The sequence below is a fragment of the Erythranthe guttata genome, chromosome 4 (assembly GCF_056151865.1).
Source record: "Erythranthe guttata isolate IM_541 chromosome 4, IM_541, whole genome shotgun sequence".
NCBI classification, from domain to species: Eukaryota; Viridiplantae; Streptophyta; class Magnoliopsida; order Lamiales; family Phrymaceae; genus Erythranthe; species Erythranthe guttata.
Genome location: NC_142536.1, coordinates 1237231 through 1250797, shown reverse-complemented (window position 1 = coordinate 1250797; position 13567 = coordinate 1237231). Strand labels below are relative to the sequence as shown.

Genomic DNA, 13567 nt, shown 5'->3' with positions numbered 1-13567 from the left:
CAAAAACGAATTTTGCAAGAAATTGCGTAAATGTTCAAATCTTCGTTTTTTGTTATTTTTTAACACTGAAAGAAATAATATAAAAGACGTTCATTCATGTTTAGTCAAGAAATAGTTCGTCTAATTATTTATTTATTTTAATAGTGAAATCATAAATAAAAAATCATATACAATAATACATTGTTTTTGCTAGAAGCCGCCTGAATTATTCAAGTACTATTTGAATATTTTTTAACGATTAAATATATAATATAGAAGATATTATTAATCTGCATGTCCATGATTTTTCATATAAAAACTGTTTTACTAATTTTGATTATTCAAGCAAAATAACAAAAAAATCGTATACAATAGCACACGAATTTTGCTAAAAATCACTTAAATGTTCAAATCTTTTCTTTTTATTATTATGTTTTTATTTAAAAAAAAAATCTAAGATTTTGAATATTCAAGCAAAATCACAAAAAATCGTGTACTATAGCTCACAATTTTGCTAAAAATCACTTAAATGTTCAAATCCTTTTTTTTGCTAAAATTTTGAATATTCAAGCAAAATCACAAAAAAATCGTATACTATATAGCTCACGATTTTGCTAAAAGGCACTTAAATGTTCAAAAAAAAAATTATTTTTTTATTTTTTTAATATTTTTAACGCTGGAACATATATTATAGAACAAGTTTATTCATGTCCCAAATTTGTACACAAGTCTTGCCAATTTACGATGTGGGACAAACAATACAACCAACTTACATTAAGAACCAACAAAAATATTTCAACTGTAAACAACTGTTTTCTCAAAGTTTTTTGTTCCATGGCAATTTTTAGCAAATTGAAGCACACAGCTAAAAGGATTAAAATCCCCAATTAATTAAAGATTATACATAATAATAATGATATAAAAGAGGAAAAGAAGAGAACAAATCTAAAACAGAGGAACACATCACACACGGTCCATGGATAAAGTCAACGAAGACCGTAGAATATATTCAACCATTTCTTTTCCGAATGTCATACAAATAAACAAGACCACAAGTACCATAAGAAGTGCATTAAACAAAAATAAGTGAATATAATTAACATTTTGTTTGATGCATTCTACATAGTTTACATACCAGCTTCCGTTATGCTACTCGGGGTCTCTCTCGTTTCAACGTCCAAACTAAATAACAGGTCGGTCAAGTTTCTCCTAGAGCTTTCTTTATATCCCCCTGCAATCACGAAAGTCGAAAACACACACACGTATGTGAGAGAGAGAGAGAGAGAGAGAGAGAGAGAGAGAGAGAGAGAGAGACACACACACACACATGTGCACACACACAAGCGCACATACCTCAATTGCCCGGGGTGTGGTAGTTGATCCATAACGTTTGATTACGTGCCCATCTTTGTCGACTAAAAACTTGGTGAAGTTCCATTTTATGCGGGACCCACAAAAACCGCCTTTACTTGCTTTCAGGAACTTATAAACGGGTGCTGCATTTGGTCCGTTCACTCTTACCTTTCAAAGTAAAACATCATTTATCAACAATTAATTGCAAAACTTGAAACCTAAAATAACAAATGCAACAATCGGTCAACAAGAAAGGAAATCCCTCCACTACTCTTCAACTACCCGTTTTCTAGTTATTATTCTTGTATCAGTCTCAATCGAGATCTTATGTGTAGCATATAAATACTTTTGAGGGTCATGAAGAAGCAGAGCATATATAGCTTGATCATCGCTTACGGAGAAGAGTTTAATGTAGTTTCTTCCCTTTATAAAACCAGTTTAAGGTTTTCCAGTCCGATCAATGGATGAAAAGTGTTTACAGTTTTCCTGTTTACTACTACTACTCTTCGCCTTCTAAAAACTCGGAACTACGACACTAATATTTTCTTTGCTTTTAATGATGTATAATAACCACGGAATGAATCTATATCACGGATAAACAAAAAAGAACTAAAACAACGAAAGCATATATCGATAAACCACAACATTATTCAACACACAGAAATCAAATAGAAAGCAGTCTGTCACCTTTTGGAAGATGGGATACTCAGCCTTGAATCTTGTGCAAGCAAATTCTTCGGCTTCTTGGCTCGATCCAGGCTCTTGATACAAGAATTGGTTACATGGAAATGCCAATATCTCTAAACCTGACGTACAATATAAGTTTAAGGAAAAACAGGTTCGAATTGCCTATACACACAATCACAAGCTTCATTTCTAAAGCTCAAAACTCAAAATATTCAAATTAATTCATTGAAGAAATAACCCTCGACAAAAAGAAGATAAATAAATCACAAATAAACAATAGAAAGAGAAAGAAAAGTGACCTTGATCCTTGTACTTGGAGTAAACCTGTGTGAGCTGGGTGTAATTTGCTTTGGTGAAACCACTGTTTCACACAACCAAACAGATAATAATCAATACATACATACATACCCGATTGATTACAAATAAGGAAAAACAAATGGAAAATACCACCACAAAAGGAGAGGGGATGACGGCTCACCATTTGGAAGCAACATTAACAACAAGCAAGACCTTCCCCTTGTATAAATTCAAGTTCACATCTTTACCCCTGCTGTTCTGCTCATCAAATATTCATAAATTCTCCATCCATAAATCATTAATCATAGCTAGGGCGTATTTAAAAATTAAAATTAAAATTAAAATTGAAGAGAGAGAAACGAGAGAGAGAACCTTGACGGAAAATTCGTGGATGGATTTTTGAGGGAGTGAAGAAGGAGAAGCACCCATCTCTGTATACCTCCTCCTCCAATTTTTCCTTTTCAACGGCTGTTGGTACGTACACGATGATATATTTCGTGTTGATTTTTTTATTTTTTTATTTTGAAAAATGGAGGATGATAATGTGAAACAGCAATAAATGATAGCATGATGAATACGGTGGAATAATTAAGGTATATATTAATACCATCTTTTACAGCTGGTTTCGAACAGGTTTGTTTGACTGCAAGATAGATAGATAGAGAAGATAATGTGAAAACCCTTGTTCCTTTTTCTTTTGGTGGGGGGTGGGGGTACAACCGTACATTTAGCAAGTGAACTTTCTTTTTTTCTTTTTTTAACAAAATTTGAATTAGTGATTCTTTTTTTCCTTCACTTCGATTTTTAAATGATTCTAATAATTTAATCATTATCAAGTGATTGAATTCATATTTAAATAATATAAGTTTGAATTATATATTATCCTGCACAAAAATAGTATTTAATAACTTAAATTGACGTATATGTTATGTTTGGTAAATTTGGTGAACTTGTTTACATTAATTTTACTTGGGCATTTATTGTTTTAGATCGTAAATCTATTTTGGCTATGTCCATACCCACCCCATATTCCTGAAATGCCCTTCACTAAACAATTTGTATTTCCCTTTTCTTCTCCATTCTATCTATATACAAACTCAACTGGTTCATGTATAACTTCCAACAATTTTCACAGTTGCTGCAGTTGTTTCACAGACAAAATTGTACACAAACAACAAACAACAATTATATATAATCGAGAAAAATATAAACCTTAAAAGCACAAACAACAGTAAGGTTTGGCACAACATTCTGACCAGCTGGGAATGTTCAACTACTCGAAATGTACAAGATAAGTTACACTTCATTACCTGGTTGATTGCAAATCCTAAAATAATTACCATTAGGTTTTTTACCCTCACCAAAATTTTGAAAGAAAAAAAGAGAAATATGTTATTACTACAGAGGTTTTCGGCAGCCTAGGGGTAACGACACCATGTCCCCCCACCAGACAGCCTCCCACCATCTAATCATTTGGCAACTGCAGATATAGGAAAGGCAATATACATGTATATACACGGTCGGACTAAGAACATGCCAATAATACCAGCTTGAAGCAGCTGCCTCAGATAAGTTACCTTGGTCTCCAGAAATTAGGACCTGAAAAACAAATATAGAATTTTATTAGTCGGGCGTAATATTAATGGAGTACAGTCTGCTAACCACTATAAAATTAAAGTAGTAGGCCCACCTCTATTTTCCACAGGAATAGGACCTTTTGAAGGTGGCTTGTAAGGATGGAAATGTTTGTGGTTGACGGGCCGAGAAGGATAATCCCATTTACTGTTAGGTAATGGCGGCTCACGGGGTGGACCGTTGTATGACGCGGGTGCATGACTCATCCTCGCATCATCAGGATAGCATGGACCTATGAAAGCAAAAATACACAAGGTTCTGACTGACATTATCCGAATAAAAAATAAATTACAAAAATGTTAGAATAAAACCAGGGGGGGATCATACTTACCAGAGATGGATGGAAATGGAGGCCTCCAGCACTCTCCAATATTATCACGTCGGCCAAATTTATTTATGTCACGATCCCTATAAAAATTCGCGTCTTCTGTATTACGCGAATGGAATCGGTTGGGATGGGAAGGCGGTGGGATATCCCTTCTCGATTGTGTTCGTTGTTCTTGTACATATGAAAACTGATTTGAAGGGGCAGGATGAGGTGGGGGCAAATGATAACCCTTGCCGAAAGAATCATTTGGCGGGATGCTATTAGAGTCTCGACCAGACGAACGGGAGGTAGATCGATTGCTGAAAGAACAAGCACTACTTGAGGCAGGCATCTGTCTTGGCAACTGAGCTTCAAAATCTTTATTTTCATGAATACGATGATGATGCACATCATCCCTGGGCATTGGCTTGAGTCTTGAGAAAACAGACTGGTTCGTCATGGACTTCTGCATATTGCTATTGAGATTCTGCGGGTGAAAACAGATCACGTCAGAATATATTTAATAATATTTTTGCCAACTTATCATGTACACTATAGCTATGAAAGAGAAACCTGAGAACTGGAATAAGGCTTTGAGTCGGGACCATTTGAAACAGAGTTATGCACTGCAGGAGGAAAAACAGGAGGTAGAAGTTGATGAGGTGGTCTAGATGGAGGTGGAGGTGGTGGAGGGGAAGACCTAGACAAAGGAGTAGATGCCAGCGGTACATCCCTAGGTTGTTGATGGGTAAATGGTGCCCCATAATGGTTATCAGATGGGAAATGTGACATTCGCGTGTGATCTGCTTCTGTATTATTAACGGTGGAAGTAATTTCAACATCACAACAAGGAGCCACATCTTCCATTTCTATCTCTCCATCAACATCTTCCAAGATATGGCTTCGCTTCTCAACTGCAGGGACCAGCTGTGTCTTTTCTCCATCAAAATTTTCAAGGTTATGCTCTCGAGTAACTGCCTCAAAGCTCTCTCCATCAGAATCGCTCCCACCGTCATCGTCCCTCACCATAGGAAGCATGGAGAACCCAGGAAGCTGAATGCTTGCATTGCTAAAAGAAAGAAAAAAAGGATGGAACTCGTTAGTTATGAATGATTTTCCATAGATACTCCATCATACATAAAGCGAAAACAAATAGAATAGTACAGCAGAAAAGTCTTAATTCAACATGGAGGGTAAGAAACTAAATCACCTTCCATATTCGTCAACCTGCATACCCTCCATTCCTCTGATAGGATCATCAATAGGCCTTTCACTTCGTAAAGTTCGATTAGATCCAATAGTAGGATACGAACCGCAAAGGGAATCAAGCTCTCGGATGTGGTGGCGGATTATTGGTTCTGGAACAATCTTCCTCTCCTGCCACACTCTTAAAACCTACCCATCGAGTCAGGAAATAGAACATTATCACCAAAATTCTACGAAACGTAGCAACTAGTAGCATAAACAAGAGAGACTTCAAAGGTAACTACTGCAAGGGGCATCGCTTCACTTACTTTCAAGCACTGCCTATGATTCTCATGAAAATTACTACCAGGAGGGGCTGCAGCTAACAATAAGCGAGGCAACAGAGCCTGGATTGCGGAGGGATATACGCCACCATCACCTGAACAAACAAATATTCAGCATAAAAATCCTTCATCCAATAAAATGTTGAAACTATAAAATAGCTGACCTCTGTAGCAGGTCACCTAAATGACGAATAATATCAGGACAATGTTGAACCTAAGTTACCTTTAATGCCTCGAGAGGACTGAGCGATAGAATCAACAAGGAAAAACAGGTCAACTTTTTTGTGCAAACTTGACTCGCTTTCCAAATTCCGTGCCAGTATTTCCACCACCTAGAGCAAAAAAATGCAACATAAATGTGCTCTATTAGTATCTAATTTATAGAACCCAGCCACATACAATTCTAGATACCCATCAGCTAGAAAACTATTGAATAAGGAAATATGACTGACATTAAGCAACGGTTCCTATGGTATGAATGAAGTACTGAACAACATTACTGATTACACTTAAAGAGCACTAAGATGTATATAAAAGCAACCATTTATCTGAACACATCTCCAATTTCTTATCGCAAACCAAATGCTGCATGTAACCAGTTCTATTTTAAATATGGATAACTTCCTAAAGCATACCAAGAAACGGGGTGCTGCCTTATCATTGTATTTCTCTTTTTTTTGTCCAAATAGCAACTAAAGAAATCACATCATTCAGGGACAATGGCATGACGCAGAAAAAGTGAATATAAGCTTCCGTAAGGAGATTCCACCAATCAAGCAGATTTCATTAAAGCTATAATTATGGACCATAAAAAACATCGGCGAAAAGTAAGATCCACCCTACCTCACACATTAAAACATATATTACGGATATAGTTGTTCACAATATGCAAGTAGAACGCTCAAGGTTCATACACATAACAAAATTTATTTAATTAGCAATTTCCTATGATGCTACAATAGAAAAATTAACGAAATTTAAACACAGTGCAAAAAACTTCATATTGCCAAGATAGGTCTACCTTAGTTGCAAAACCACTTTTAGCACAGTCAATTGCAATCCGTGTAGCTCGACCAATGCTCTCTTTCGTTCTTGTCAATGATCTAATGATGGCTTCAAAGGACAACAAAGATCCCGCTTTGCTACTAGATTTACCAGCAAGTTTCGCTTTTTCTAGATGTAACTGGACATCAGGGCTGCAGGAGTTACTTTCAAGAGATTTATTACTATATAATGCAGTGTTGTTGCATATGGAAGAACTGGGAGGGGATGCCCTTGCCACAGAATATGGTGCATCAGTCAGAGATGAAGAGGACTGAGTGACTGAAATAGTTCTATCATCCACATGCTCATGGGAAATAGAAGTAGAACGAAACTGAAATTGATGATGACCATCATTCAGAACCTTCACAGGAGCAACAGAGCACGCAATATTTGAACTCAAGGATTCCGGTCTTCCTTCTTTCAAAAACTCAGACCTGAAGATATAAACATGAGATATTCATCACACAGTTTCATTGAAACTTCATGTAGTTCTCTATCAAAATCTTGTGTAATGAGAAAAATCTGGACCAACAAAATATACGTTTTTAAGTTTACGTGATATACAAAGTATGGAGGAAGTGAAGAAGAGGAACAGGGATGAATAGAATAATGGTTGTTACCAAATAATTTTTTTGACTACTGTCAGGAGAATAATTAAAAAAATTGCTGATGGTAGATATTAGAAATCTTACTTGTTACTGTCCTGGTTTATCTCAGGTAATTGAAGGTTCTTCATCTTGCGTGTTTCATCACCTACGCCCTCTGTATTGTCAAGCTGAATACAGGGATCAGATCCCTTACTAGCTTCATCCAACTCTGGGTGTTCAGTCTTGCAGTGATCAGTGGGAAACATTGCTAGGCCAGTGGAATCGCAGTGTAAATGAGCCAATTGTTCAGCAACATCAAGTGTATCTTGTTGTAAGTGATGCTCGGCATCAATTCCTGCAGTGACCTCATTTAATGAGGAGAGTTTTAGACGTTTATTATCAGCCCCTTCTGTATTTTCAAATGAATCTCTGCACGAATCAGGATTTGTGCCATCAATGCTATGAATATTACCACAATTTGATACGACTGAAATACTTTCTGTATCATTTCCTGACATTCCCACTTCTGACACAAAACATAACTCAGAAGCACTCGACGGAGAATTACGATTGCTCAAAATCTCCACAGTCCCTGATTTCGATTCGATCGCGGCTTTCGTTTCTACGGAGAGCTCAGAGCATTCCACGGATGAAGGAGGACAACATCCATTGCTCAGAATATTTGCTGCTGGTGAACAGTTTGAAGCCCTTTGACAATCTTCAGCCAGGTTAGCTGACATGGCCTCCAAGGCACGATGAAGGCGTTTTGATGGAGGTAAAGCAGCTTCCACATCCACAAGATTCTTTCTAATGGGTAAAGCAGCTTCCACATCCGCAAGATTCTTTCTAATGGGTAAAGCAGCTTCCACATCCGCAAGATTCTTTCTAATGGGTAAAGCAGCTTCCACATCCGCAAGATTCTTTCTAATGGGTAAAGTAGCTTCCATATCCACAGGATTCTCTCTAATGGGTAAAGCAGCTTCCATATCGACAGGATTCTTTCTAATTTCACAAAGGTGAGGGTTTTTAACATGAATTACATGTGATAAAGAAGAAAGAACCGGATCTACTTTAATGGGAACAGATTCTGTGTCATCAAGAGCATCAACCTTGCAACTTAAAGTATCAAAAGATGGCGTAGAAAGACTTTCAGGAACTTCAACTGTTTTTTCCTCTTTATGCAGTAAAGTGACTTCTTCCTCCGCTGCTGGTGATGGTCGGCCCATACGAACTCTGGCTCTTTTGACTAAAGGCAAGTGTTCGTCACCATCATCCTTACCATATCGTTCCACTGATTTCTCACTAAAACTAGGCGAAACACATTCATTTTTTAGCACTTCAGCATCAGAAGCTACTATGTCATGTTTAGCTGTTTCAACAATATCATTGTTGTGTCTTTTTCGGCTAGGCCTCCTTTTCTTCTTAATGATGATATTGCTACTTTGAAGGTCAAGCCCATGACTCAAGTCTGTTACCCTTTCATTATTCTCAGACAGGGGCGCCTCCACCCCCACTGGCTTACTACCCGTCCTGATGCCATTTTGTATGCTAGGCATATCAGAGTCCACTGTCATCATTTCAGAATCACTATCTGCAATGCTATCATTTGATACAAAATCAAGTGAATCAGCATCTTGTCCCTCAGAATCATCGGATGATTTGATAATCCTCCTACTTCTCCTCAAAGATCTCTTATTAACAATCGAGCGCCTTGAGCTCCTAGTGTTATTGATAGAAGGCAGCATGGTGCTTCGGGGTCTACTAGCATCATTCTTTGAAGAACTTAACTTGCGAGCAGATTTCCTCCTCTGTGAGCTACTGTTTCGTGATCGGCCACCATCAGTTTTGCTTTTTGCCAAGCAAGTGGTGGACACAGGTGTTTTTGTAGACACGGTATTAGAAGATGTCTGCCCCAATTGCGTCTCCTCGTCATGCAAAGCATCTTCAGCTGCTGCAGCTACAGCAGCTTCAGTTAGGGAATTCAAATCATTTGCAGTCCCCGTAGAAAGCGGTTCATCTGCAACTGCAGGAGGTACATCCTTCACACATTTAGTCAAGGATTCATCTGAGTTGTTTTCATTGGTAATATTAGTTTCATCAGTACCACTAGCCCCACCCACATGGTCCTGTTTCTTCAACTTCTCAAAGCAATCAATTATCTCATTTACCGCACGAACAAAATCAGCACCATGGCGTTTTCCCAACAGAGATACTTTCTTGTCTTCTGTGAATTCTTCTACATCAGCAGGATTACAGAAGGCACTGTACAAGTGACAAAATTCTTAAGAGCGATACAGACCTGATAAACTTTCAACATGAATTTGTTTACCATAATACCATGATAGAGGCAAATTGATGTAATCTTAAAAACATGCACACAAATAGAAGTATAATCTATTACTCTGCAGCTATACTGAACGTTTTTAAATCGGAAATTTAGTTAGAATTGACATGGACAATCAGAAGACATGAAGAGGATAGACATCTAAGTTCGTCGTATCATTTTTTCCTTTTTTTTGGGTTGGGAGAGAGTGTGTGTGTGTGTGTGTGTGGTGGGCGGGGCATAGATGTACCAAAGACAAAGTATCCCGTGTGTTTCTATTTTAATTCTCAGAACTGATAATAAAAAGGTCATTGTATTCCCAAACATATATCATCACTTTGTCAACCACAATTCTGTGATCTAGAGACGGTATACATATAACATCACTCTGTCAATCACAATTCTCTCTGTACTCAGCTAACTTTGTGGATCATACCAAACATGACGGAACTGATGATTCTAGCAATGCAAATAAAAAATAACTACATATTGTCTACTAAATATAATTCATTATCCATCAATGTTTTAGTTGAATCATATTTACTGTAATCAGAGATTTGTGACATAAACGGCACAAAATAGGGTGTAAAGGATGGAGGAACAAATTCTTGATGCAACTAAATTAGCAGCTGAAGGCCCATGACTTAGTATAACTATAGCTGTTTATCTATGAAAGCATAAATGCAAAAAGGAAGACCACAACCCATTAGTATGTACGCTTCAATTTTTTGATACTACCAACCAACAAACACGGTAACTATCACTATGAGTTTTACCTATATTGAAGAATAATCTTCCATTCAGCTCAATAGTAGTACACTTACTGAGAGTCTACAAATGCAATTATTTTGACTAATTCATCAACTTCGAAAGGGATGGACAAGTCCAATGCTCTAAAATTGTCTTAATTGGGGGTCTCAACATGTCGCAAAAATCAAGTCATAAAAAAAGGAATGGGAATCAAAAGTTAGATGCAGCACTCACAACACCAGTGAAAAAATTGCTCCTTGTTCCTTCATTAAACAAAGGAATCTCTAACTACTATACATATAGACCAAATTCCTAACATATCAGCGATTTTTAATAAAATATAACTAACTTGTCACAAGCACTTGCAAGGATAATTTGCGAAAAAAACCATATGAATAAGGTGACTTACTCAGGACAGCGAGATAGAACGTGCAGAAAAAATAAATTTTAAGACCATGCAACTAAAGTTCATATCAAAATTAGCGATAAGCTCTATTCAAAATACAAACAATGAAGCTAACTCTTGAAAAACAATGCTTCAGATAAAATTAAATTCCGAAAGTCAAACCCTGGTTGTCTACATCGAGAATTATGCGACTAAAATAAACTATACTGACTCCATGTACCATAAATAAATTAAACAACCACACAGCTTCCAGAAGCAACAACTTCTGCCCATAACTAGGAGGAGATACTAGACATTCAATTTATCCTACTTAACAACGAACATGTTCTCCACAGGAAGTATCTCTCAAAATATACCAAGCATAATGTCTAAGAAAAAATGCTATGAAAAATGTGTAGTGACGTAATCGAGTAAGAGAAAGGTCATCAACTTGTATAATGCAAAAATCTTAATCAGGAAAACCATGAGATAAAATCAGTCATATGGGAGACTTGAACAGAAACGGAAAAAGTAATGTAACTTGAGAAAAACAGGAACTCACATTTGTTCAGTCCCAAAAAAGAAAACTACAACTTTCTTCCAATCAGCTGGGTAACCCCATCTCTCCGCCTCACTCACCTGACATGGGAAAATCAGAGAAACAATAAATAGAAAAGTCGCTAAATTTTCAAGTCATGAAAAATTATATCGTACATGATAATTAATATGATAACACAGTAACACTTGTAACCACCAGAGAAAATCTATCCCAAACATATTTTACGTAAGTTATAGATACACCAGGTCTCACGTCCGTTGGAACTCGTGTTCCACAAAAAAAAAAAAAGCATGACAGCCCCAAATTAACAATATCACCTCACTATTATTGCAAATGAATTTCAGTAAGACCATTAAGTGAAATCACAAGTAAAGGTGTACAGAGTCCATGACTTGCACTTAGGCGGGCTAAGCGACTTCATGAATGCCTACAAACAATAATTCTGAATCATATAGACACTCGTTATCGAATACCAATAGTTCACGACTTCTCTTCAAAACTAAATAAGTTCTGGACACAAGAGGATCCATCTCTACTTCTTTCATGACATAGAGGGCAGAAGAATTATATGGTATTACAACTTTGTTTAATGCAAAAGGAAATATTATCGACCCTTCCTGAATCCAAATCATTATTCCGCCCCCTTATTCCTACTAATTCACCCAAAATATAAAATTAATAGAATATATCAATGCATCAGGTTTCCTTGCAAGGAAAAGATAACTCTTTGGTCCTCATAAAGACAGTGCAATTTCAAAAAGATGATCCATGGATTGTCATTTCACGCCAGGTAAAGAATAATATTCATTTAAAGTATTTCTGCATTCCTCTTTGGCTCAGATGTATGTGATGCAATAGATTCTCCTATTTCAGAGACTCTTTCGACCACTCTACCCTTCAGAGATCTCTGTCCGGCTTAAATATTAGAGAACTTCATAAGCTTTCAGTGAAATATTGAAAAGAACATTTGGTGTCTTTGATTAGAAAGACAGGGAAATCTTTTTCGAGGCTATTCTTAATACCCGATACCCTTTAAATGATAGTCTTCTTGCGCCTAAGTAAATTGGAAGTACACAGAATATTCCAACAGATTTAAGCCTGAACTATCTTCTCCCAAGTCTAATGCCATTGTTTATATTGAAAAAGGATCCATTAGTTTCTGTTTTCATCACTAAGACGGCTAGTTTCCCACAAAACCTAAGTAAGACTGCATGTAGAGTGCATAAATTTCAAATTGCAGCCAGCATTACAAATTAATCAGGAACTTACACTAACGTGTACCAATTTCTAAGGACTAAACGGCAAATTCATTTCTCAGTTTATTTTTCATTCATGGCATATAGCTATCTTGTATATAACATTCAATTTTGAACAGCACGCTAATAGACATAATTCAGCAGGGACAAGACACGATTTTCAAGAAAAACTACAATTTCATGTCAGATCCGTCGAAACGAAAAAAAATAATCATTATAAATTAATAACCTAATTAAACGGGTGAAATAAAATTGAGAGACAAAAAACAATCCCCAAAAAATAATTATAAGAAAAAGATGAATAAGTACATACAGTAGCAGGCCAGGCTGGAAATCCTTTGACTTTGGCAAGTACGAGATCGCCGACCTTCCATTTCCGCCGGGCGGCAGCCGCTGCCGCCGCCTTGTTGGCACCTTTTCTTCGGTTCGGCGCCATAAAGATACTAAACCACCAAATAATTGACAGGCATTGAAAGATCGAATTAAGACAGAACAGAAAACCCTAAAATCCTAGTGCAATTTATATGTGTATACGACTCCTGTATCTCTATACAATACAGCCGCGCTTATTCAGAATAGAATCTTCGATGAATAGTTAATTGAACTATGTATAAAACCCTATCCCTAATTACATAGATGAGGGGGGGGGGGGGGGGGGGGGGGGGGGTAGTGGAGAATGGTGGTGGGTGAGTGTTTTGTGGAGGAGGCTGTGAGAATTTGGGTGAATACAGATATGAAGTGAGTTGTTTTGTTTTTATGAAGGGGGCGATGCTAACGTGCACCGCCGGCTTACGGTAATTGACAGTGTAGAATAGTGGTATGGTTCATAAATCAAAACACATACTTTGACGCATACAGGCCGAACCACGTGGCCCA

The 13567-nt window shown here is 37.0% G+C and overlaps 2 protein-coding genes across 4 annotated transcripts; both read right to left on the bottom strand.

Moving 5' to 3' along the window:
• Positions 1 to 956: 956 nt before the first annotated feature.
• LOC148770873 (putative glutathione peroxidase 4) lies at positions 957 to 3013 on the bottom strand. 2 transcript variants are annotated; one of them, XM_088816233.1, is made up of 7 exons: positions 2924 to 3013; positions 2689 to 2784; positions 2498 to 2574; positions 2319 to 2380; positions 2020 to 2138; positions 1333 to 1500; positions 957 to 1210 (listed from the first exon to the last, which is right to left on the bottom strand). In XM_088816233.1, the coding sequence occupies exons 1-7, from the start codon at positions 2924 to 2926 to the stop codon at positions 1178 to 1180; spliced, it is 558 nt and encodes a 185-aa protein (XP_088672359.1). In that variant the 5' UTR covers positions 2927 to 3013; the 3' UTR covers positions 957 to 1177. The 2 variants fall into 2 exon arrangements, with proteins under 2 accessions (XP_088672359.1, XP_088672360.1); XM_088816234.1 differs by lacking the exon at positions 2924 to 3013 and having other exon boundaries at positions 2689 to 2827.
• Positions 3014 to 3477: 464 nt separating this feature from the next.
• LOC105956781 (protein HUA2-LIKE 3) lies at positions 3478 to 13504 on the bottom strand. 2 transcript variants are annotated; one of them, XM_088816230.1, is made up of 12 exons: positions 13005 to 13491; positions 11439 to 11515; positions 7891 to 9680; positions 7524 to 7773; positions 6809 to 7265; positions 6011 to 6119; positions 5773 to 5882; positions 5469 to 5653; positions 4832 to 5327; positions 4283 to 4745; positions 4007 to 4183; positions 3478 to 3915 (listed from the first exon to the last, which is right to left on the bottom strand). In XM_088816230.1, exons 1-12 carry the CDS (start codon positions 13125 to 13127, stop codon positions 3890 to 3892), a joined length of 4263 nt encoding a protein of 1420 aa, XP_088672356.1. In that variant the 5' UTR covers positions 13128 to 13491; the 3' UTR covers positions 3478 to 3889. The 2 variants fall into 2 exon arrangements, with proteins under 2 accessions (XP_088672356.1, XP_088672355.1); XM_088816229.1 differs by having other exon boundaries at positions 7524 to 9680; positions 13005 to 13504.
• Between the last annotated feature and the right edge of the window lie 63 nt (positions 13505 to 13567).

Bases quoted from the DNA above. Each gene is read 5' to 3' on its own strand.
- LOC148770873 (XM_088816233.1), bottom strand. The intron at 2,575-2,688 runs GTTCTCTCTCTC...TTTGATGAGCAG, and splicing joins TCCACGAATTTTCCGTCAAG to AACAGCAGGGGTAAAGATGT. The intron at 2,381-2,497 runs GTGAGCCGTCAT...TGTGTGAAACAG, and splicing joins GTTAATGTTGCTTCCAAATG to TGGTTTCACCAAAGCAAATT.
- LOC105956781 (XM_088816229.1), bottom strand. From the start codon at position 13,127: ATGGCGCCGAACCGAAGAAAAGGTGCCAACAAGGCGGCGGCAGCGGCT. The intron at 7,266-7,523 runs GTAAGATTTCTA...TTATATCTTCAG, and splicing joins ATAAACCAGGACAGTAACAA to GTCTGAGTTTTTGAAAGAAG. The intron at 3,916-4,006 runs GTGGGCCTACTA...TTTGTTTTTCAG, and splicing joins TATTCCTGTGGAAAATAGAG to GTCCTAATTTCTGGAGACCA.